At 59.5% G+C, this 17,377-nt stretch overlaps 2 protein-coding genes across 2 annotated transcripts; both read left to right on the forward strand.

Moving 5' to 3' along the window:
* Positions 1-393: 393 nt before the first annotated feature.
* LDBPK_333060 (hypothetical protein, conserved) lies at positions 394-5,175 on the forward strand (the record flags this gene model as incomplete). Its single annotated transcript, XM_003864082.1, has 1 exon — positions 394-5,175. One exon carries the CDS (start codon positions 394-396, stop codon positions 5,173-5,175), a length of 4,782 nt encoding a protein of 1,593 aa, XP_003864130.1.
* Positions 5,176-9,998: 4,823 nt separating this feature from the next.
* Positions 9,999-15,818, forward strand: LDBPK_333070 (hypothetical protein, conserved; the record flags this gene model as incomplete). The annotated part of the gene is made up of 1 exon (XM_003864083.1): positions 9,999-15,818. One exon carries the CDS (start codon positions 9,999-10,001, stop codon positions 15,816-15,818), a length of 5,820 nt encoding a protein of 1,939 aa, XP_003864131.1.
* Positions 15,819-17,377: the final 1,559 nt, after the last annotated feature.

The raw sequence follows: 17,377 nt of genomic DNA on the forward strand, positions 1-17,377 counted from the left end.
GCCATATACTCCCCCCCTCTCTCTCTGCTACGGAGGCTCTCTTCACCTCTGCACAAACCTTTATTGTTATCTTTTCTTGCTCCAGTTGGCTTTTCGGGTTGGCTGGCCCTCTTGATTCCCTCACGCAACCCCCACTATTTCTTCATTGCGTTCGATTTTGATTAGCTCACTGTTGCCGTTCTTCTCTGTCTGTCGTGCACTAAAACAGTGACGCAGGGTCGCCGTTTTTCTCTCTCACACACACACTCACATACTTACAGGACTGCCCAAACTTGTGTCATTTGTGGCAGTCGCTCGCTGCACGGCGCCGCACCACTATCGCGCCCCTCCCTCAGTTTTCGTTTCCCGCTCGTTTTCCCGGCATCTCGTCACCCGAACACTTAGCGGTTCACCATGCCCTCCTGGACTGCAACGAAGCCAGCTCCAAACCGGCCGGTAGGGCAGGAGACGCAGGCGCCTGGCGCGACGAAGCCTGCTGGCGCTCCGTCAGCACCGGAGGCTAGAACGATCTCCGCAAACGGCAACGCTTTCGTCTCCGCTGCTCCAGCCAATGCTGGCGCCAAGCCAGTCATCGGCTACCGTGCTTTCCCTCAGAGCGGTGGCGTCAGGGGGCCTGCAGTCAACATCATACCTGGTCCGCGGCCCCCGCAGCTGCAGCAGCCAAAGGGCAACTCCATGATGATCGGCAGCGGCTACGGCAACTCGATGTACCGCCCCAGCAACATGAGAGGCTATGCCAGCATGTGCGACTTCGGCGGCATGAGCTCTACGCAGCCCGGTGGCTTCATGTACGGCAATCAGAACTTTATGGCCAGCGGCTTCGGCTCCCTGCGTGGGGGCCAGGACGACATGGGTAGCTACGGCTCTATGGGTGGCGGCGTTTCGATGTACGGTGGGATGGGCTGCAAATCGATGGCCTCCTCGTACGGCATGAGTGGTTCGATGGGCTGGATGTACGGCATGGGCGGCAACCCGATGGTCTCCCTATACGGCATGGACGGTCCGGTGGGCTTCATGTATGGCATGGGGTGCCCCACGGGTTCGATGTACGGCATGGGCGGCACGGGCTACATGATGCCACGCTCCATGAGCTTCTCCTCCTACGGTGGCAGAAACATATGCGGCTCGATAGGCGGCAGCTCGCTCATGAAGATTGGCGGCAACGCTTACAGAATTGGCGGCATGTGGGGTGCGGAGTCGGGCTCCCAGGTGCGTCGGCATCCCGACTGCGACATGCCGACCGTGGCAAAGGCTCTGCAGGACGACGGCGAGACGCGCAGGTGCCTGGCTCTCACTACCGCAACAAATCAGACGGATACGGACAACCAGCTGCACGTGAAGGGTGCTGCTGCTGCCGCGGCCAACGGCGCCAAGGCCGCGGAGGAGGACAAGGAGGTGGCGAGCGAAGACACGTCGAAGTCGAAGGGGGACGACCACGCGGACGAGAGGGCGAAGCAGGAGATCAAGTCGCGGGCGGCGTCCTCGCCGCCGGCCGTCGACGGCGAAGTCTCCGCCGCAAACGCCAACGAGGACAAGGGTGGGATCACGCTCAGCAACGGTATCGATGGCATCGTTATAGTCGAGAACGCCAAGAGCACAACGTTAGCGGTGGAGAGGGAGGAAGCGGGTCACAAGGTGTCACTGAAAATGGCGACTGGCGAGCCAGCGGAATGCAAGGTGAGCGAGGTGATGGAGGGCGCCGACGCGGACATGAGCAAATCCGCCGTGCTGAACACCGTTTCGACACACCTGCTCAGCGGCCACAATGTCGCCTTGATCGCCGTTGACAGAGGAGAGAAAATGTCGGCAGCCGTGGAGAATGCCATCTTCACATTCTACGCGGGATCACTTGGGAAGCTGGTGGGAGACCACAAGTGGAAGGCGACCTTCTCCGCGTCAGCGATCTCGGGTGCGACCAACTACCGAGACTTGCAAGACGACGCGGCGCCGGCGGCCCCGCCGAAGGTCATCGCGTTCGGCTCAAACTCCATCTGCGGCGCCTGCATCATGGACCTCAAGAAGGTGACATTGAAGGACGCGGAGACGGTAGCAGTGCACGTGAAGGGTGTTCTGGGGAAAAATACGCACCCGCAGGAGATTCTGTTCATGCAAGCCATCTTGCGCATCCACACGGAGAAGGACTTGTTCATCTGCTCCATGAACGCCTACGTCGTGCGCGACACCGAGACGGCGGAGGCCTTGGCGATCCTCGACGACCGCCGCGTGCCAGTTCCAGTGCTGCGCCCCGCCATCGGCGGGCCGACGCGCACAACCGCCGTCCTGTTCCTCTCCGGCGCTGCCCCGGCGGCGGCGGAGGCAGAAGCGTTGCGCCTCATGGGCACCCTCTGCACTAAGGAGAGCTCGCCGCCTCGCAGCGGTAATGTGCAGCGCTTCATCGAGTACGCGGACGAGCAGATCAGGAAGATCGGGGACGTGGCGAATCTCAGCAGCGCTGAGAAGGACCGCTGCGCGTACATGGTGGAGAAGATGCGGACAATGGCGAGCGATGCAAGGGAGCTGATCGGCAACATGGAGATGGAGCCAAACGTGTACCCTATTCATAGCAAGAGCGACGCCCCCAGCGTGGCCGCGCTGGCAGCAGCTGACAAGGAGAGCAATGCCAAAGAGGCCGCTGCGGTGACCGAAGCCACCAAGGCGGGCGACATCGCCGCGAACGGGAAGCCGACGCTGGCGGCCGTCCCCAACTGCAAGGTGCAGACTGCGGAGAAGCAGGCACCGCAGTCGAAGACGGACGCGGCGACACCGGCGGCACCAGCGAACCCCTTCAGCTCCATCCACCGTCTAGCGTACCTGCAAGACGCCATGACGCCGTCTATCGGCAAGATGGCGCAGGTGGTCGTGAACGGCGAGATAAAAGTGTATGACGTGGACGAGTGCATTGAAAGCCCTGCCGGCGCCAATGTGCACGCGGTGGAGGAGTCCAACGAGCTGAGGCGCATGGCGGCCTTGTTAGCCGCTGGCTTCAATGTCGCCCTGCTCGGCGCGGAGTTCACGGAGCCGACGCGACCGAATGCGCAGATGACGTGGCAGTCCGTGAGACTCTTGCTCACGTTGGTGCTCAAGTCTGCCGAGCCGGAGACGGCGACGGAGGCGACGCTGCACATGTCCGTGGTGCACGAGCACGAGGTCCTGGCGGACCTGGGCTCCGGCGACACAACACCGCATCCCCTGGTGGTGGCCATGTCGCCCCTCTTTGGGCCCGTGGTGCACGGCAGCGCCGGCGTAAAGGCCAGCACGCCGGAGGAGTTGGAGGAGGTGATGAGCAAGGCACTCGCCAACGCCCAGCCGGCGCTGAAGGATGGCGCCATGATTGTGATGACGGCGGTGGTGCGGCAGAACCGCCACGACGATGTGATGGTGGCCTCCGTCTTCGCCGTCTCGGCGGCGGACCTGCGCCCGTACACGAGCGTTCTTGAGCACAACCCGAGTTATTCCCGAACTCTCTTTTCCTGCGCCCTCGGTGGCCCGTCGTCCACTGGCGTTCTCATCACAGCATCCCGAAAAATGGATTTGTCGGAGCTGGCGAACGCGTTCAGCATGCAGTGCAGCGTGGCTCACGTTGGAGTACCGGCCTCGCGCCGCGGGAGCGTGAGGGAGCTCATCCAGTATGCACGCGGCTCGCTGGAGCGGCAAAAGAAGAAAGTGGCCGCGGCGACGGAGCCAGCAGAGAGGGAGGCGGCGGAGAAGAGTTTACGTCGCCTCTCGGAGAGCCTGCGCGACCACGAGGAGCTGTTGGCAAACCCGAAGACCGCTGAGGCCAAAGCCTACCCACCCGAGCCTGTTGCAGCAGGTGCGTTGTCGCCGACGGCAAGGGAGCGCCCGGGCCGGGCGGCGACACCGCCGGATTTGCCGCAGTTTCAGGAGCGTGCCGCCGAACCCCAGCATGAGGAGACACAAAAGGGCACCACGAGGGTGACCCCAGATACGGAACCAGCACCGCAGCCACAGGAGGCCAAGCCCGAGAAGGCACAGTCGCTGCAAGCGCAACAGACGGAGGAGCCGAAACCGCAGGAGGAAGAGTCGCGGAAGCTGAAGCCCGCCAAGGAGCAGCGGACGGTACGGCAAGAGAACACATCCGAGGAGAAGCCGCAGGAAGTCGTGCAGGAAGACAACACGCAAGCGGTGCAGATCCTGGCCGTCATCACGGAGGACATCGGCAGTAGCTTGCCGGTGAAAGAGGGCTGGTCGGTAGAGGGGAGCGACGAGCAGCTCGTCGTCACGGATGTCCAGGGGCCGCACAGCTTCCTGGTGGACGAGGTGGTAGTTCGGCAGAACCGCGGCTCGCCCATCGACTCAAAAGTGCTCGAGGAGCTGCGCCACCGGTTCCTGCAGGGCAACAATGTAGCCCTCCTCACCACCGAGGCGCGCGGCTCTGTGGCGAGCCTGGAGATGGTGGACCGCACGGTGCGCCGCATTCTGGACAAGATGCCGCCGTCCAACTCGCTCTTTATGTCGCTCTGTGCACTGAAGGAGAAGGAGAACATCGTACTCGACACGCTCACCGACGGGGGCGAGTTCCACACTGCTGAACTAAACGTGTCGCCCCTGTTCGGCCCGTCGGTGGCCGGCGCCAACTTCGTAAAGGTTAGCATGGTGGAACAGTTCTCAAAGCTGATGGGCGGTGGCCTTCGCAAGTGCGGTGAGAGTCGGGCGTGTGTCCTACTACAGCTCGTGCAGGTGGAGATTAAGGAGGAGCAGCAGGACGCCAACGTGTCTTCGCTTCTCGCCCTCATGTGCCCCAGCGACACCTCCATCTACCGCCATGCGCTGGACCAGCCAGTCAAGGAGCGCGGGCTGCTCTCCCTGGTCTTCAGCGGTTCTTGTTACACGGTCTTCGCCGCCGGCCTGACGAAGCAGCCGGTCGACGAGGGCTGCCTGATTTTCCTGCGCCTCGCGCAGGCCTTCAAGGACTCGGTGCGCGACTTCAAGCCACGCGGTGGCAGTGTGAAGTGCTTCATTGAGCACACTCACAGAGCTGTCGCGCATATGCAGCAGAACTGTCAGCGCGCCACCTCCGACGAGGACAAGGCGAAGATGCAGGCATGCATCGACGCGGTGAAGTTTATACTGGAGCAGTCCGAGGCCTACCTGGCGGACCCCGTTAACAAGATGCCACCGAGCTTCCCCGACGTGCGCGAGCGCCGTAAGCGCTAGGGCACTTTCGTCGGCCTGTGCCGGCTTTGCGTCTGCCCGTGAATGTGTTGCCGAGCGCTGATTTATGTTTGTCCTATCGCGTGTGCTTGTCTTGTTCTGCTTGGCGCAAGTCATCCTCCGGCCTTGATGCCAGTCGTCCATGCGGCCGTTCCCTCTTCCTCGTTGTTGGAGAGATTTGGACGCTCTCTCGTCCACGTCTCTGTGTGCCGTTTTTTGTTGCTGCTCCTCTTCCTTCACGCATGGGCTCTTCCGTCTATTTCTTGCTTTTTCCGTCTTTGGTTTTCGCGTGCATGTCTGCACGCGCACACCGAGGGGCCGGCTGTGTTTCTCGTTTCACGGAGCTGTGCACCTGTGATGCCGCCTGCCGCTATTCTGGATTTTCGACGACGGGGAAGAAGGAGAAAAGGGTGCCACGGCGAAAGGGACAGGAAGATGATGGAGATGCCTTCTCTACCTTTCGCCTTTTTATCCATGGCCACAGGTGGTGGCGGAGGGGACGGAAAACCATGCGTGCGCGATGTCGTGATGGACAGGAAATGGAACGTAGGTGGTGCAGCGCGAGGGCTGCTCGTTTTTCTTTGTTTGAGGGCGTAAGGAGAGAGCGGGGAGAGTGTATTGGGAGGGGAAAGGGAGGACAAGTTTTCCCCCATCTCTCCTCACCTTTCTTTTCCCTGCACGCCCCGCCCAACACCCACACTGCTGAAGCCCCGGACCAGCTTCATTGGCATTTCTCTCTCTTTCCTCTCTTGTGTAGTTTGTGAGTGCACCAAAGACCTTGTAGCGGCTTGCTGCGTGGATACGCACATGTCACCGTCTTCGCCATCTCCCTTTCCGTATCGTGCCGCTCGCTGCCCCCCCCCCCCCCATTGTCTTCCCCCTGCAACACTCCTCCTGCTCTCCTCTTCCCGCATCGGCGCGTGTGTTTCCTTCTCTCGCTTTCCTAGGCACTGCGTTCTAGCATGTGCCTTGCTCATTGTCGTCTGAAACCTGCACTGCAGGATAGGGACTGAGGGACTAGAAACAAGATGAAAGAGGGAGGGAGGAGGGGTGCCGTCTCGTACCCTGCTTCCTTGTTCGTCTCATGGAGTGTGAGGTGCTGCCATCAGCGTAGTGGATCTGTTTGCCTTTTGTTTCTTTGCTGTGGTTGCCGTTACTTGCGTCACCGTGACATTCACGTATGTGGTGAAGGGTACGTTTCTGCGTGCGTGCGAGTACATGTATGCGCATGCCGTGCACCACTTTCTTAAGTGCTTACATATATATATAGAGAGAGAGAGATGGCGTAATCATCTTGTGTATCGTTTTCTTCTTTTCGTATCCGCGTGTCAGTGTTGGGTCTCTGGCTCTGTGTCTGCGTATTTCTTCTTTGCATCTTTTTGGGTATGTTGTTTCTCCTTTATCTCTTTTTTTTTGTGTGTGTGTCTTTTTTTTTGCCGGTGCTTCTGTCCTGCCCCCTCCCTCCCCGCCGCATCTCCATGATGGCTGCTCTTCATGTGTTCGTTGTTCTCCCATCCCTTGCTTTGCGGTTTGTCCGCTTCTCCTGCTCGTCCTTGTCTTATTGTCCCTCTGCCCATGTTTTTGGGCACGCGCGTGTGCGTGGGTGGCATGACGCCGCGGCGATGCAATACAACAACAGCTTGTCAAACAAAGAAAACAAGAGAGAAAAAGCTGCACAACAAAAAATTCTAATAAAACGAGAGAGAAGTGACACTGGATGTGGGGACTGGAAATGGATCCTCTCCGCGTGGGCGAAGCAGGCCAGGGATGCGCCTTCGATCTCGAAAAAAAAAAAAGAAATGAGAAGTAACACAGAGTCAGCGTGTGCATGTGTGTGAACGTCAGATGCATGGAGATGGTGCTGGTTGGAGGGGGAAGCAGGAGGCGAGTGGCGGGCATTGACACATTTTCCTGTATAGCACAAACTCCTTTCCTCTCTTCAGCGCCTTCTCAGTCTCTTCAAGCGCCCGTTTTTTTTTTGTCCCGGGCGTTGAGGGTATCGCGCACCGATGCCGCCTCTTGTTTCTTTCCCTTCTTGAGTTCTTGTCCCGCATTCAGTACCGCTATTCCCTGCGCGATCGTCGCCGCCTTCCTCAAAGTACCAAACTTTTCTCCGCCTCTACCCTTACTCTGGTGAGATCGACGACGGTGAGAAAGGGCTGACGATACAGTAGCGCGAATCACGGGTGGCTGACACCTCCATCGTTCTTTTTTTTGCGTCTTTCTGTCGATTTTGTTACAACGGAAAACATGCGCACAAGCCATGTGTCACCTCCTTCCCTCTTGCTGTGCATGTGTATCTCTACGTTCGTGCGCGTGACTCTTTCTGTGCTGGTTTATCATTATTAATATCCTCCCATGCCGCCCCTGATGACGGGAGACACCTCAGCCTGGTATCTGATGGCCGAGAACCCCACTCTCTGTGAGTGGAAGTCAGGCAGCCCGCCCTATCCCTGCTGATACCGCAACACCTCTGGTGGTGCCAAGGCCATGCACCTACGACGTAGGGTGGCCGGAGCAATCTATGACTGCTGATGTCGGCGGCCAGGCCCTGGATGACGCTGCGGCGGAGCCACCTGCTATAGTGAACGCCTCTGTGCCATCAAAATGATGCGCAGAGTGTCCTTGTGACTCGAACATACCCCGCCCGGCCCTCTCAATGCCCACTGGTGGTAGGCAGCCTGCGTGCTACCCCGATGGGGAGGCATCATGCCGCGACGGGCATGATGGCGAAGCGGCTGCGAGGCGATCTGCGAAGTGGCGGATTGGTAGATTTTGATCCAAGGACATTGCTCTGACGGTTGAGTCGGCGCATTGTTGTAACACGCGTCTTCCGCTGCTGCGCACCACGTGATGTGGGGCCTTGCGACAGGCCGGTGTGGAGTGAGGTTCAGATCATGTCCTATGGCAGAGAATGGTCACGGTGAAAGGAAAAGATTCTTCTCTATTTTTTGTTCTCTTTTGCCACGTCTCTACTCGGTGTGTGTGCGTGTTTTGGCCATACCTGTCCCCCCTCTCCGTCCTCCTCTCTCTGTCCGTGTGTGCACACGGCACTACTACGTGTTTTACGTTGCTTTACGGTTTGCGTGTTTACTTATCACGTATGTGCGTCTCTTTTCAGCACCAGCCTTTTGCTCTCCCCGTTTTTCCCCCTCTCTTTTTAGTCCTCATCACCTCCCCTCTCCATTACTTTGCCTGTGCCCCTTTGCCTGGTTGTGTCAGGTGATGTGCCTTTCGCGACTATGGTGGACTGCGGTGCGGCTGGAAGTATGAGAGGTCGTGCTTCTCTCACCTTTTCGTTTGTGATGTCTCTTTCTTGCTAACGTATTCCCCCCTGCTTGCTTGTCGGTGCACTCGCCCTCGCTCACACGTATACGCATATTTGACAGCTGCCGTGTCTCTCCCCCTCTCTGTCCCTTCTCAGCGTGTTCATTTTTGCTCTGTTGACGTGGCTATACGACGCTTCAGAGGCCTCTCCGCCTCTCCGTCCTCCCCCTATCTCTGTGTGTGCGCGCGTGCGTGTGCGCGTGTGTGTGGTCTCTTGTTTTTGTGTCTCTGCTTTTTTCTTATCGCGTTTCAGCTGCAAGCATGCCTGCGGCGCGGCTGGCGCTTTTATTCGCCTCCCTATGTGAGTTGTTGCTCTCTCTCCTTGTCTTTCCTGTGGAAGAGCATCACCCGTACCAGACATCGACAGCGATGCAAGGAAGAGTGTAGCTACCGACGCACAACTTGCCAATATGATGGCTCGCGATCCTCTCTGCGCGCGGAGAGGATCCGCACGAGACGAGCAAGGAGATGGAGAGGATGGGCAGAATACCTCCTGTAGGGCTGTGCTTTCGCGCTGGGGCAAGAACGCAGGTGTGAGGAGAGATGGAGCGTGGTAAGAAGGCCTTTGCGTGTCCGTTTCTCTTTGTGCCTTTTGCCCTCTGTCTTTGCCTTCTCCTCTTCCTCAGTGCCGTGACTGCTCCTCTGCTCGGCACCCTCCACTAGCGGGGCTTGCACACACACACACACACACACACACAGCACAGCACAGGCTCAGCTATGCCGCGTAGAGAGGGCGCTTTCGCTGCCTTTTCCACATGAACAACAATAAAAAAGGAATGCAGCCCCGTTGCAGCGAAGCGGCCGGATGGCTGAGTATTCTCTCGCTCTTGCTCTCGTGTTTTTCTCGTGCACACCGCGCATTCGCACTCGCAGAGATATGACGCGTCCACGACGGGTGCGCGATGGCTCACCTCCTTCCACCCCATCCCCCTACCGGTTCTCCTTTTCACTCTCTCTCTCTGTCTGTCTTGCTGCGCCGACACCTATCGGCACGTCGTTGTGTGTCTTCGGCTCGTCTGTGCTGCTCGTGCTTCTCTCTCCCCTCGTGCACTGCACGTCTCTACATCTCCCACGCATGGCGTAGAGCTTTTGCTGGCTTTTCTTTGCCTCGTTCTCTTTTCCGCGCACGCGCATCTCTCTTCCTCCCTCCTTCCTTCTTCGTTATTCTTCGCTGAGAGCTTGCGCGTGTGGGTGTGCCGTGTATTCGTTTCACCAACGGTTCTTCGCAAACACACCGAAGAGGTCCTCCGCTGATACCCAAGTGACTTGCATCCCACTCGGAAATACCTGATCACACCCCAGAGCTGAGAAGACAAGGAGTCCGGCATCGTAGAGGAACGCCCCGACACACTACGCCCCCCACCCTCCGACACGCCGATACTCACGCGCGCCTCAACGGGCATCGCACATAGTACGCGTACATTAACAAACTTCTCGCTCCGCGGGCACCGACGCGCATTTTTCCGAGGCAGTTTTACTAGGGCGTTACGTTCTCGAGGATGCTACCCACCCCAGTGCAAGCAAAGCATGCCGCGAAGGCGGCCACGCCTCAGGCGACATGGGCGACAGCAGAGGCCCCGGCTAGTGTGGCTTCCAATCCGTCTCCTCGCCATGCAGCGAACGACACGCACGCTGCCACGCCGTCTGTCCATACACGCCCGACAAACGACACTGCGCTTCCGGCGTTTGCCCCGTCAACACAGCGCGCGAGCTCACAGCCGACTGGGTCAGCTGCGAAGGCGGGGCTGCCGATACCGAAGGCGGACCCGTCTTTCATGCCCGAAAAGCCTATCTCCGCCTTCAGCCCAGGTATCTTGGCACGCGGGCAGCAGCCCGGCTCCGGCTACGGAATAGGCTCGGCCATGGGGAGCTTTGGTGGTGGCGTGATGGCGCCGATGGGCGTCGGCGGTGCACCCAACCCAGCTTATGGGGCACAGTTTGTGCAGCCGCTCGGCGGCAGCAGCATGTACGGCGGTGGCTCCATGTTCGATGGAGCCCCTCCCGGTGCCGCCGATGGCTTCATGTACGGCGTGCAAAACCCAACCATGATGCACGCCTCCAGTTATGGCACCTCCACAATGGACCCCTCGGGTGGCCCGGTGGGCAGCATGTACGGCATGGGTGGTCTGATGGGCAGCATGTACGGCATGGGTAGCCTGATGGGGCCCATGGGTGGTGGCGGCTACGGAATGAGCGGCTACGGCGCAGGCGGCTTCGGTGGTAGTCTCTATGGCGGCTCTCTGCTCGGTAACACCGGTAGTCTCTACAGCACGGGGGGCTCCCTCTACGGCAGCAGCGCCCCAAGGGCAGTGATGGGCAGCATGTACGGCAGTTTTATGGGCTCCATGTTTGGAGGTTTCGGCTCCATCTACCAAGTCGACGGTCCCCACACGAGCCTTGGTGTAGTGCGCAAGCAGTCTATTCCAGGCTTCTCCTACACGTTTGGGTCGAACCTGGGCACTACCGCGTACCGCCCGAGCTTTCACGTCGACTCGGCGGCATCGCGTAGCGGCAGCATGCGGGATAACACTTTTCGCACCTCCACCTCGATGAAGGCCAGCGAGCACGAGGCGGAGCCGAAAGTGAAGGCCGAGGAGACGGCCCGGCAGCACGGCTCGACCGGCGTTGACAAGGACGGGAAGACGATTGCGGAGAAGCCCGAGGGCGACACGCCAGCTTCGGCCGCCGTGAAGGCGACGGAGCCCGAGTCGATCATGAAGAAGCGCACACCGGCGACAGAAGCGCCAAAGTCGCCGACGACGGCGCGCCAGCAGGGCAGCTGCAACGCTGCCGGCCAGGCGTCGACGCTCTCTAGCGATTTTCGTATCCACAACGTGGCTGTGCTGGAGCAGGCGGGCGCCGGAAGTGCGACCGTGACGAAGAAAGACGAAACATGCGTGATGAAGGGCAAGTCGTTCGCGATGGACGAAGTGGTGGAGTACAAGCCAGCGAGCAAGAGGGCCGCCGTCGAGTCGCGTCATCTGAACGACCTCATCGAGCACGTGCTCGCAGGCCACAACAGTGCGATCCTCGTCGCCGACGACGGCAAGGCAGTAGGCGCCGCCAAGGCGGCTGTGGAGACGACCATGATGAAGCTGATAGAGGAACTCAGGAAGCCGGCACGCAACAGCTATGCGGGCCTGTCAATGACCATGTGCAGCTTGCCGAGTAACACGACAGTATGCGATCTCCTCGTTCACGATGCGAAGGCGACGCCGTTGAAGACGGGCAACTCGCCGCTTTTCGGGCCCGCCGTCGTGGGCCTCAAGTCGGAGCCCATCGAGAGTGGTGCCCACTTCGCGGAGCTGTACGACACCGCACTGAAGCGCGGCGATCAGAAGTCGATAATGGTGTGCACGGTGGTCGTGTTGCAGATGCGGCCGGCCTCGAGCGAAGGCAAGGGAGAGGTGTTCCTGTCCTCTGTTTTCATCGGCGTCAGCCGTACCGGCCCAAAGGCGTTCCACGACATCATCGACAAGCTTCCTGCCTCTGCGCACGAGATCTTCCGTTACGCGATTGACGGCCCTACAGTGTGCGTGCACGTCGTTTCGGTAAGCCACGACACGACAGACGCAAAGGTGCTGGAGGAGGCGGCGAAGGTCGGCGCGGTCCAGAATAGCCCAGCACGCAGCGGCAACGTACGCCGCTTTATCGACTTCACGGAAAGCCAACTGAAAAGCATGTTGAAGCGCCGCGATGCGAGCACTGGCTCCGAGAAGGCGGAGCTTGACAACCACGTGAAGCGGCTGAACGTAGTGCTGCAGGACGCGAAGAGTCTTCTGTCCAACCCCCAGAACACGGCACCGCCCGTCTACCAAACTGAGGTAGGGGCGAGCATTGGGGCAACTCTGGCAGAGCCGAAGACCACTGCCGCTCCAGAAGCTGCGGCCGCGGGCGAGGCGACGGACAAGCCTTCTTCGGCTGCCGACTACAAGCCACGCAGCACCAACATCGCGGCTCTTGTAATCGCGGATGTGGCTGAGGCGCGCGCCTACTCGGTAAAGGACACGATCGTGACGTCCAGCGGTCGGCCTTTTTCGGTAGATGAGGTGGTAATGCGCGACGCCGTGAAGTCGACGGCCATGAAGACCAAGACGACGGGCCGGGTTCTGACCGCCTTTCTCAAAGGGTACAACGGAGCCGTCATCGTGGCGGATAGCACGGCGGTGGCTGCTAACGGAATGGAGTCACCGACAATGAGCTTCCTCTTCTCGGCCGTCGCCGGTGCCCTCGAGAATACAGGCTGCAAGGGGGTGCGCGTGTCCATCGCGCTCTTACGGGGGTCCGGCTCGGCGTGTGACTTGAGTGGCACCGCCGCGGAACTGAAACCGATCGAGGTGTCATCGTCTCCGCTGTTTGGCCCGATCCTGCAAAACGTTGCACTGCACCCCATTTGCGCGCAGGAGGATCTGCAGAAGATAGTGGACAAGGCACGGGAGCAGGTGAAGCCGCTGTGGAATGCGCATAGTGCGGTGTACATCACAGTGCTGCATTGCTTCGCGGAGGGTGACGATGTGTTCGTGTCGTCGCTGCTTTTCTCTGTCTCTTCGTCCACGTGCAAACTGTACGAGCAGGTGCTACGGCAGCAGAGGCACAGCATGCACGACTTGTTTCGCTACGCCTTTGGCGGTGCCGCCACGACGGCGTTCGTCGTCTCAGTGGCCAAGGAGGACCAGGTAGCGGACGTTGTGGCGTCCCTCGGCACACAGCACTCCGCGAGTGTCCTGCGCAACCGCTCGCCGCGTCAGGGCAGCATCAGGAACTTTATCGCATACACAAAGGCCTCGCTCGACAAGCGCCGTGAGCGGCTGGCGACTCTTTCGGACGACTCCACGGAGAAGGCGGCCATGACCAAGGCCATGGCACCAATGGAGCGCATGCTGAGTGACCACGAGAAGGTAATGGCGGACCCTGCCAGCAACTTCCCACAGGCCTATCCCGCAGAGAACGGCAGCGACAAAGAGGCCAACAGCGAGGCACCGGCTGCGGCCGGCGCGACGAGGCAGGAAGGCGATCGGTGCCTGATTGACAACGGGAACCGCGATTTGCCGAGCGACCAGCAGCCGCGGCAGTCGCCTCAGAAGCCGGCCGCCAGCAGCACTCCTAGCTCACGTCCAGAGGAGCCGATCGCCGGCTTCACGGAGCCGCGCGTGGTGGCCTTCGTGGGTCGCGACGTGGCGGAGGGCGCGAAGCAGCTTTCGCTCGGCAGCAAAGACTACACGCTTGATGAGATGGTTAAACGCATGAGGAGCTCTAGCGGCACCACCACGGGGCCGTCGGTCAAGATGGCTGAGATCGAGTTGCGCTTCGCTGGGGTGCACAATTGCTCTCTCATCTCCGCCAGCTCGGTGACGGATGCCATCTCGGCCGAAGAGCCGGTGTGGATGTACTTCCAAAAGTGCCTCAACAGCGCCCTCGCGAGTGGCAAGCCTGGCGAAGAGATGTGCGTCGACCTCTCCTTCGCAGTCGTGTCGGCGGACGAGCTTTTGGCGGACCTGCTCTCAGATGAAACGACGGCGGAGACTAAGCCGCTCGAGATTGTGTCGTCGCCTATCTACGGCCCACGCATCCACAATACCCGCTCGGTTGCGGTGCGCAGCGCGGACGAGGTGGCAAAGCTGATGGAAAAGGTTCACCTTCGCGCCGAGAGCCACCTCGGCGCGATCCGCACCGGCGACCTGATGGTGGTCGGCACGGCGCTGCTGCGCCGCCGGACGAGCGAGGGCGATGTACTCGTGGCGTCGCTGATGGGTACGCTGACAGGGCCTTCGGTGAAGGCGTACAAAGAGGCAACAGAGAAGGCGCCAGTGGCGCGGCGCACGCTGCTGAGTAGCGCCTATGGCGGTCCCAGCGCTACCGTCACATTGCTGAATATCGGCACCGAAGATGAGTCGGCGCAGGACATGTTGTCCACTGCCATGGCGATTAGCAAAAACCAGCGCAACCTGGTCAGCCGCTCCGGTGGCGTCGAGGCATTTGTGCGATTCACCGAGGGCACAATGAAGCGCGAGCAGGCGCGCGCCGCGGCTGCGTCGGGGGAAGCGAAGGAGCTCCACTTGCAAAAGATGAATCGCCTGCAGTCCGTCATTGAGGACCACAAAAAGCTGTTGCACGATTTCACGGCTCCCATCCCCGCTTACCCGATCACAAGAACAAGCAACTGCGACATCCCAAAGGCGGAGAAGAAGGGTACCACCGTCCCCAGCACGTCGCCTGACAGCGCCGCCATCTCTAGTGGGTCCAGGAAGGCGCCGCAGTCTACCAAGGCTCCGACGCCTGGCAGCACCACCAAGAAGGAGTCGGCGGTGCCCAACCGCATCCAGACTGTCGTGGTTGTCACGCCGAATCGAAAAACACTATCCTCGACGGCCCTGGTGCCGGTGACGCGGGCGGACGAGACGCACATTACGATACGGATCGCTGGCGAACAGCGCACCGTCGAGTGGGATGAGGCGGTGAGTCGCCTCGACCAGTCCTCCGCCGTGCGCTCCGACAAGCTGAGCGCCGTGGCCCAGCATTTCGTCGGCGGCTTTAACACCGCCATTCTCTGCTGCGACGTAGGAGGGTCCAGCGCTGGGCCCACCGCCTGCGCCAAGACGGTGCATCACGCTATCGAGGCGAGGCCGGAGAACTCCGAGCTCTACATGTCCATCACCGCCGTCAAGGATGACGGCAGCGCCAAGGACTTGCTGGCGCCGAGCGGCAGCAGCGGCTACATCCCTATGAAGGTGAGCAACTCCCTCATCTTCGGCCCGTGGGTTCACGGAGCGACCATGGCGCGCCTTGCTAGTGTAGCCCAGTTTGACGGCACCTTCAGCACCGCGTACGCGGAGGCCACAAAGGACGGGGCCGCGTGCGTTGTGAGTCTCGTTCTAAAGGCAATGGAGAAGAAGGACGTCATTGTGAACAGTCTGCTAGTGTCTCTGAGCACGCAACTCAACGCGCACGCGGCAGTGGTGAACGCGCCGCTCAAGACGGATCGCAAGCTTTATCAGTACGCCGTGCACGGCAGCTGCTTCAGTGTCGGCCTTCTCGGCCTACCCGACAAGGTGGACAAGGAGGGGATCGGAGAATGTCTTGAAGTATATGCGAAGATGCGAACTATCGAGAACCGCCCCATGCGGAGTGGCAGTGTGCGGCGTTTTCTCGCCTACTCTATCAAAGCCGCGGCAGATGTGAAGTCCCGCGCTGAGCGCGTCACGGACGAGCTGCAGCGCGCGATGCACAAGCAGCGACTCGCTTCGCTGGAGAAGATGATCGGCGACGCGCGTGCGCTGGTCGAATCGCCAGAGGGTCGAATCCCCAACACGTACATGTAACCTAAACCCCCTCTTCGCCGAGACGGAGAAGGGAAGGAGCATGAGCGCGCACCCACAGGCATGCGTACATCGCATTGCGCGGACAATGCTCGGAAAACAAGGCGAAAAAGTGAAAGGCACGCGGCAGCGGTAGAAAGGCGAATGCAAACACACATGAACATGAGTGACCTGAGAATCCTGTTGCACTTCATCGCTCTGTCTTCGCCTTTTACCCCCCCTTTTTCCGTGTTCTAGTGGGCTCATCTTTCGTTTCGTGCCCCCACGCCCTTCTCATCCTCCAATGTGAAAGCTCTCTTTCTCCCCTTGATGATGTCTGCGCCTCCTTCCACGGGGATTGTTGTTCGAGCGTGTATGTTGCTGATAAGTCTCAATGAACCTCGGTGTTGTGCTCAAGCGGGTGCGGTTTGTCTTTTTTTTTTCGTCATTTTTTTTTTGTGTGTTTGTGGGAGGAGGGAATGGGGGTAGGGGCTCTCTCTTCTCTACCTCGTCTCTCGTTTTTCTCTCCGTTCAGCTCTTTGGTTCCATCCGTGTGCTCTTTATACTGGCCTCCGCGCCGGCCATGCTCTCAGCGGGCTTACAGGAGTCTCTACTGGTTTGCATGCACACCGCGTGTGTGATGATGAGCAGAGCATCTCGCTCACCTCTTTTTTCTTTATTTCAGCAGATCTTTTCTTGTATGTGGATTTGTCTCTCTTTGAATGTGTGCGCATATTTATTTTCTTATATATCTGCTTTCGATAACGTCTGCCTGGTGCTTCCGTTGTTGCTGCGATTGTGTGCGCTGTCATCGTTTCAGATCTCGCACCATTACCCCACACCCATCACCTCTTGTACCCTGGTGCACTCCCATCTTGTTCTCTTTCTGGTCTGCTCCTGCGTTTGCACTTTTTCGTTGTGCTCATGTATCCTTCGACGCCGCCGCTCCTGCACACAAACACACACACACACACACACACTGACACACAGATATCTTACCCTCCGTCTTCTCCTCCTCGTACCTTTGCACCCCGTTCTCCGTTTTCTGTGTCGCTCTGTTGGTTTCCTTTGGTGCGTCTTTTCTTTCTCTCTCTCTCTCGTTGCTTCCCTCTGCAGCTTCATAATGCCTCATGCTCTCAAACATGCACATCCGCACACAATCACACACAAGTGCTCTTGCTGTTCGTGCGCGTACGTTTTTCTGCCAAAGTGTTGACGCCACCGCTTGCTTGGCCCTTGTGCCACTCTTCTTTCTCTCTTGTGCCTGTGCTTGTGTGCTTGAGGATATCTTCATTGTTGCTCTCCCCACTCTCCTCTTGGGCGCGCATGAATAGACTCGCTCTTTTTTTTTGGGCGTAGGAGGGGGGCACGCCTGTATGCGCGTGCACGCAACATCCTGACTCTCTCTCTCCGTTCTCGAACCCATTCTATCCACGGATACGTGCGAACATATGTGCGTGGTGCATCAGCGCCTTTCTCCCCCTATCCCGTTTCTCTTTCTCGCGTTTTCTCTCAGTTGAGCCCTGAGTAAAGAGGGCAGTGAGGCGGCGAGCACAAAGGCATGTGTGAAGACGGCGAGGAGT

The sequence above is a fragment of the Leishmania donovani genome, chromosome 33, assembly GCF_000227135.1.
Source record: "Leishmania donovani BPK282A1 complete genome, chromosome 33".
NCBI classification, from domain to species: Eukaryota; Euglenozoa; class Kinetoplastea; order Trypanosomatida; family Trypanosomatidae; genus Leishmania; species Leishmania donovani.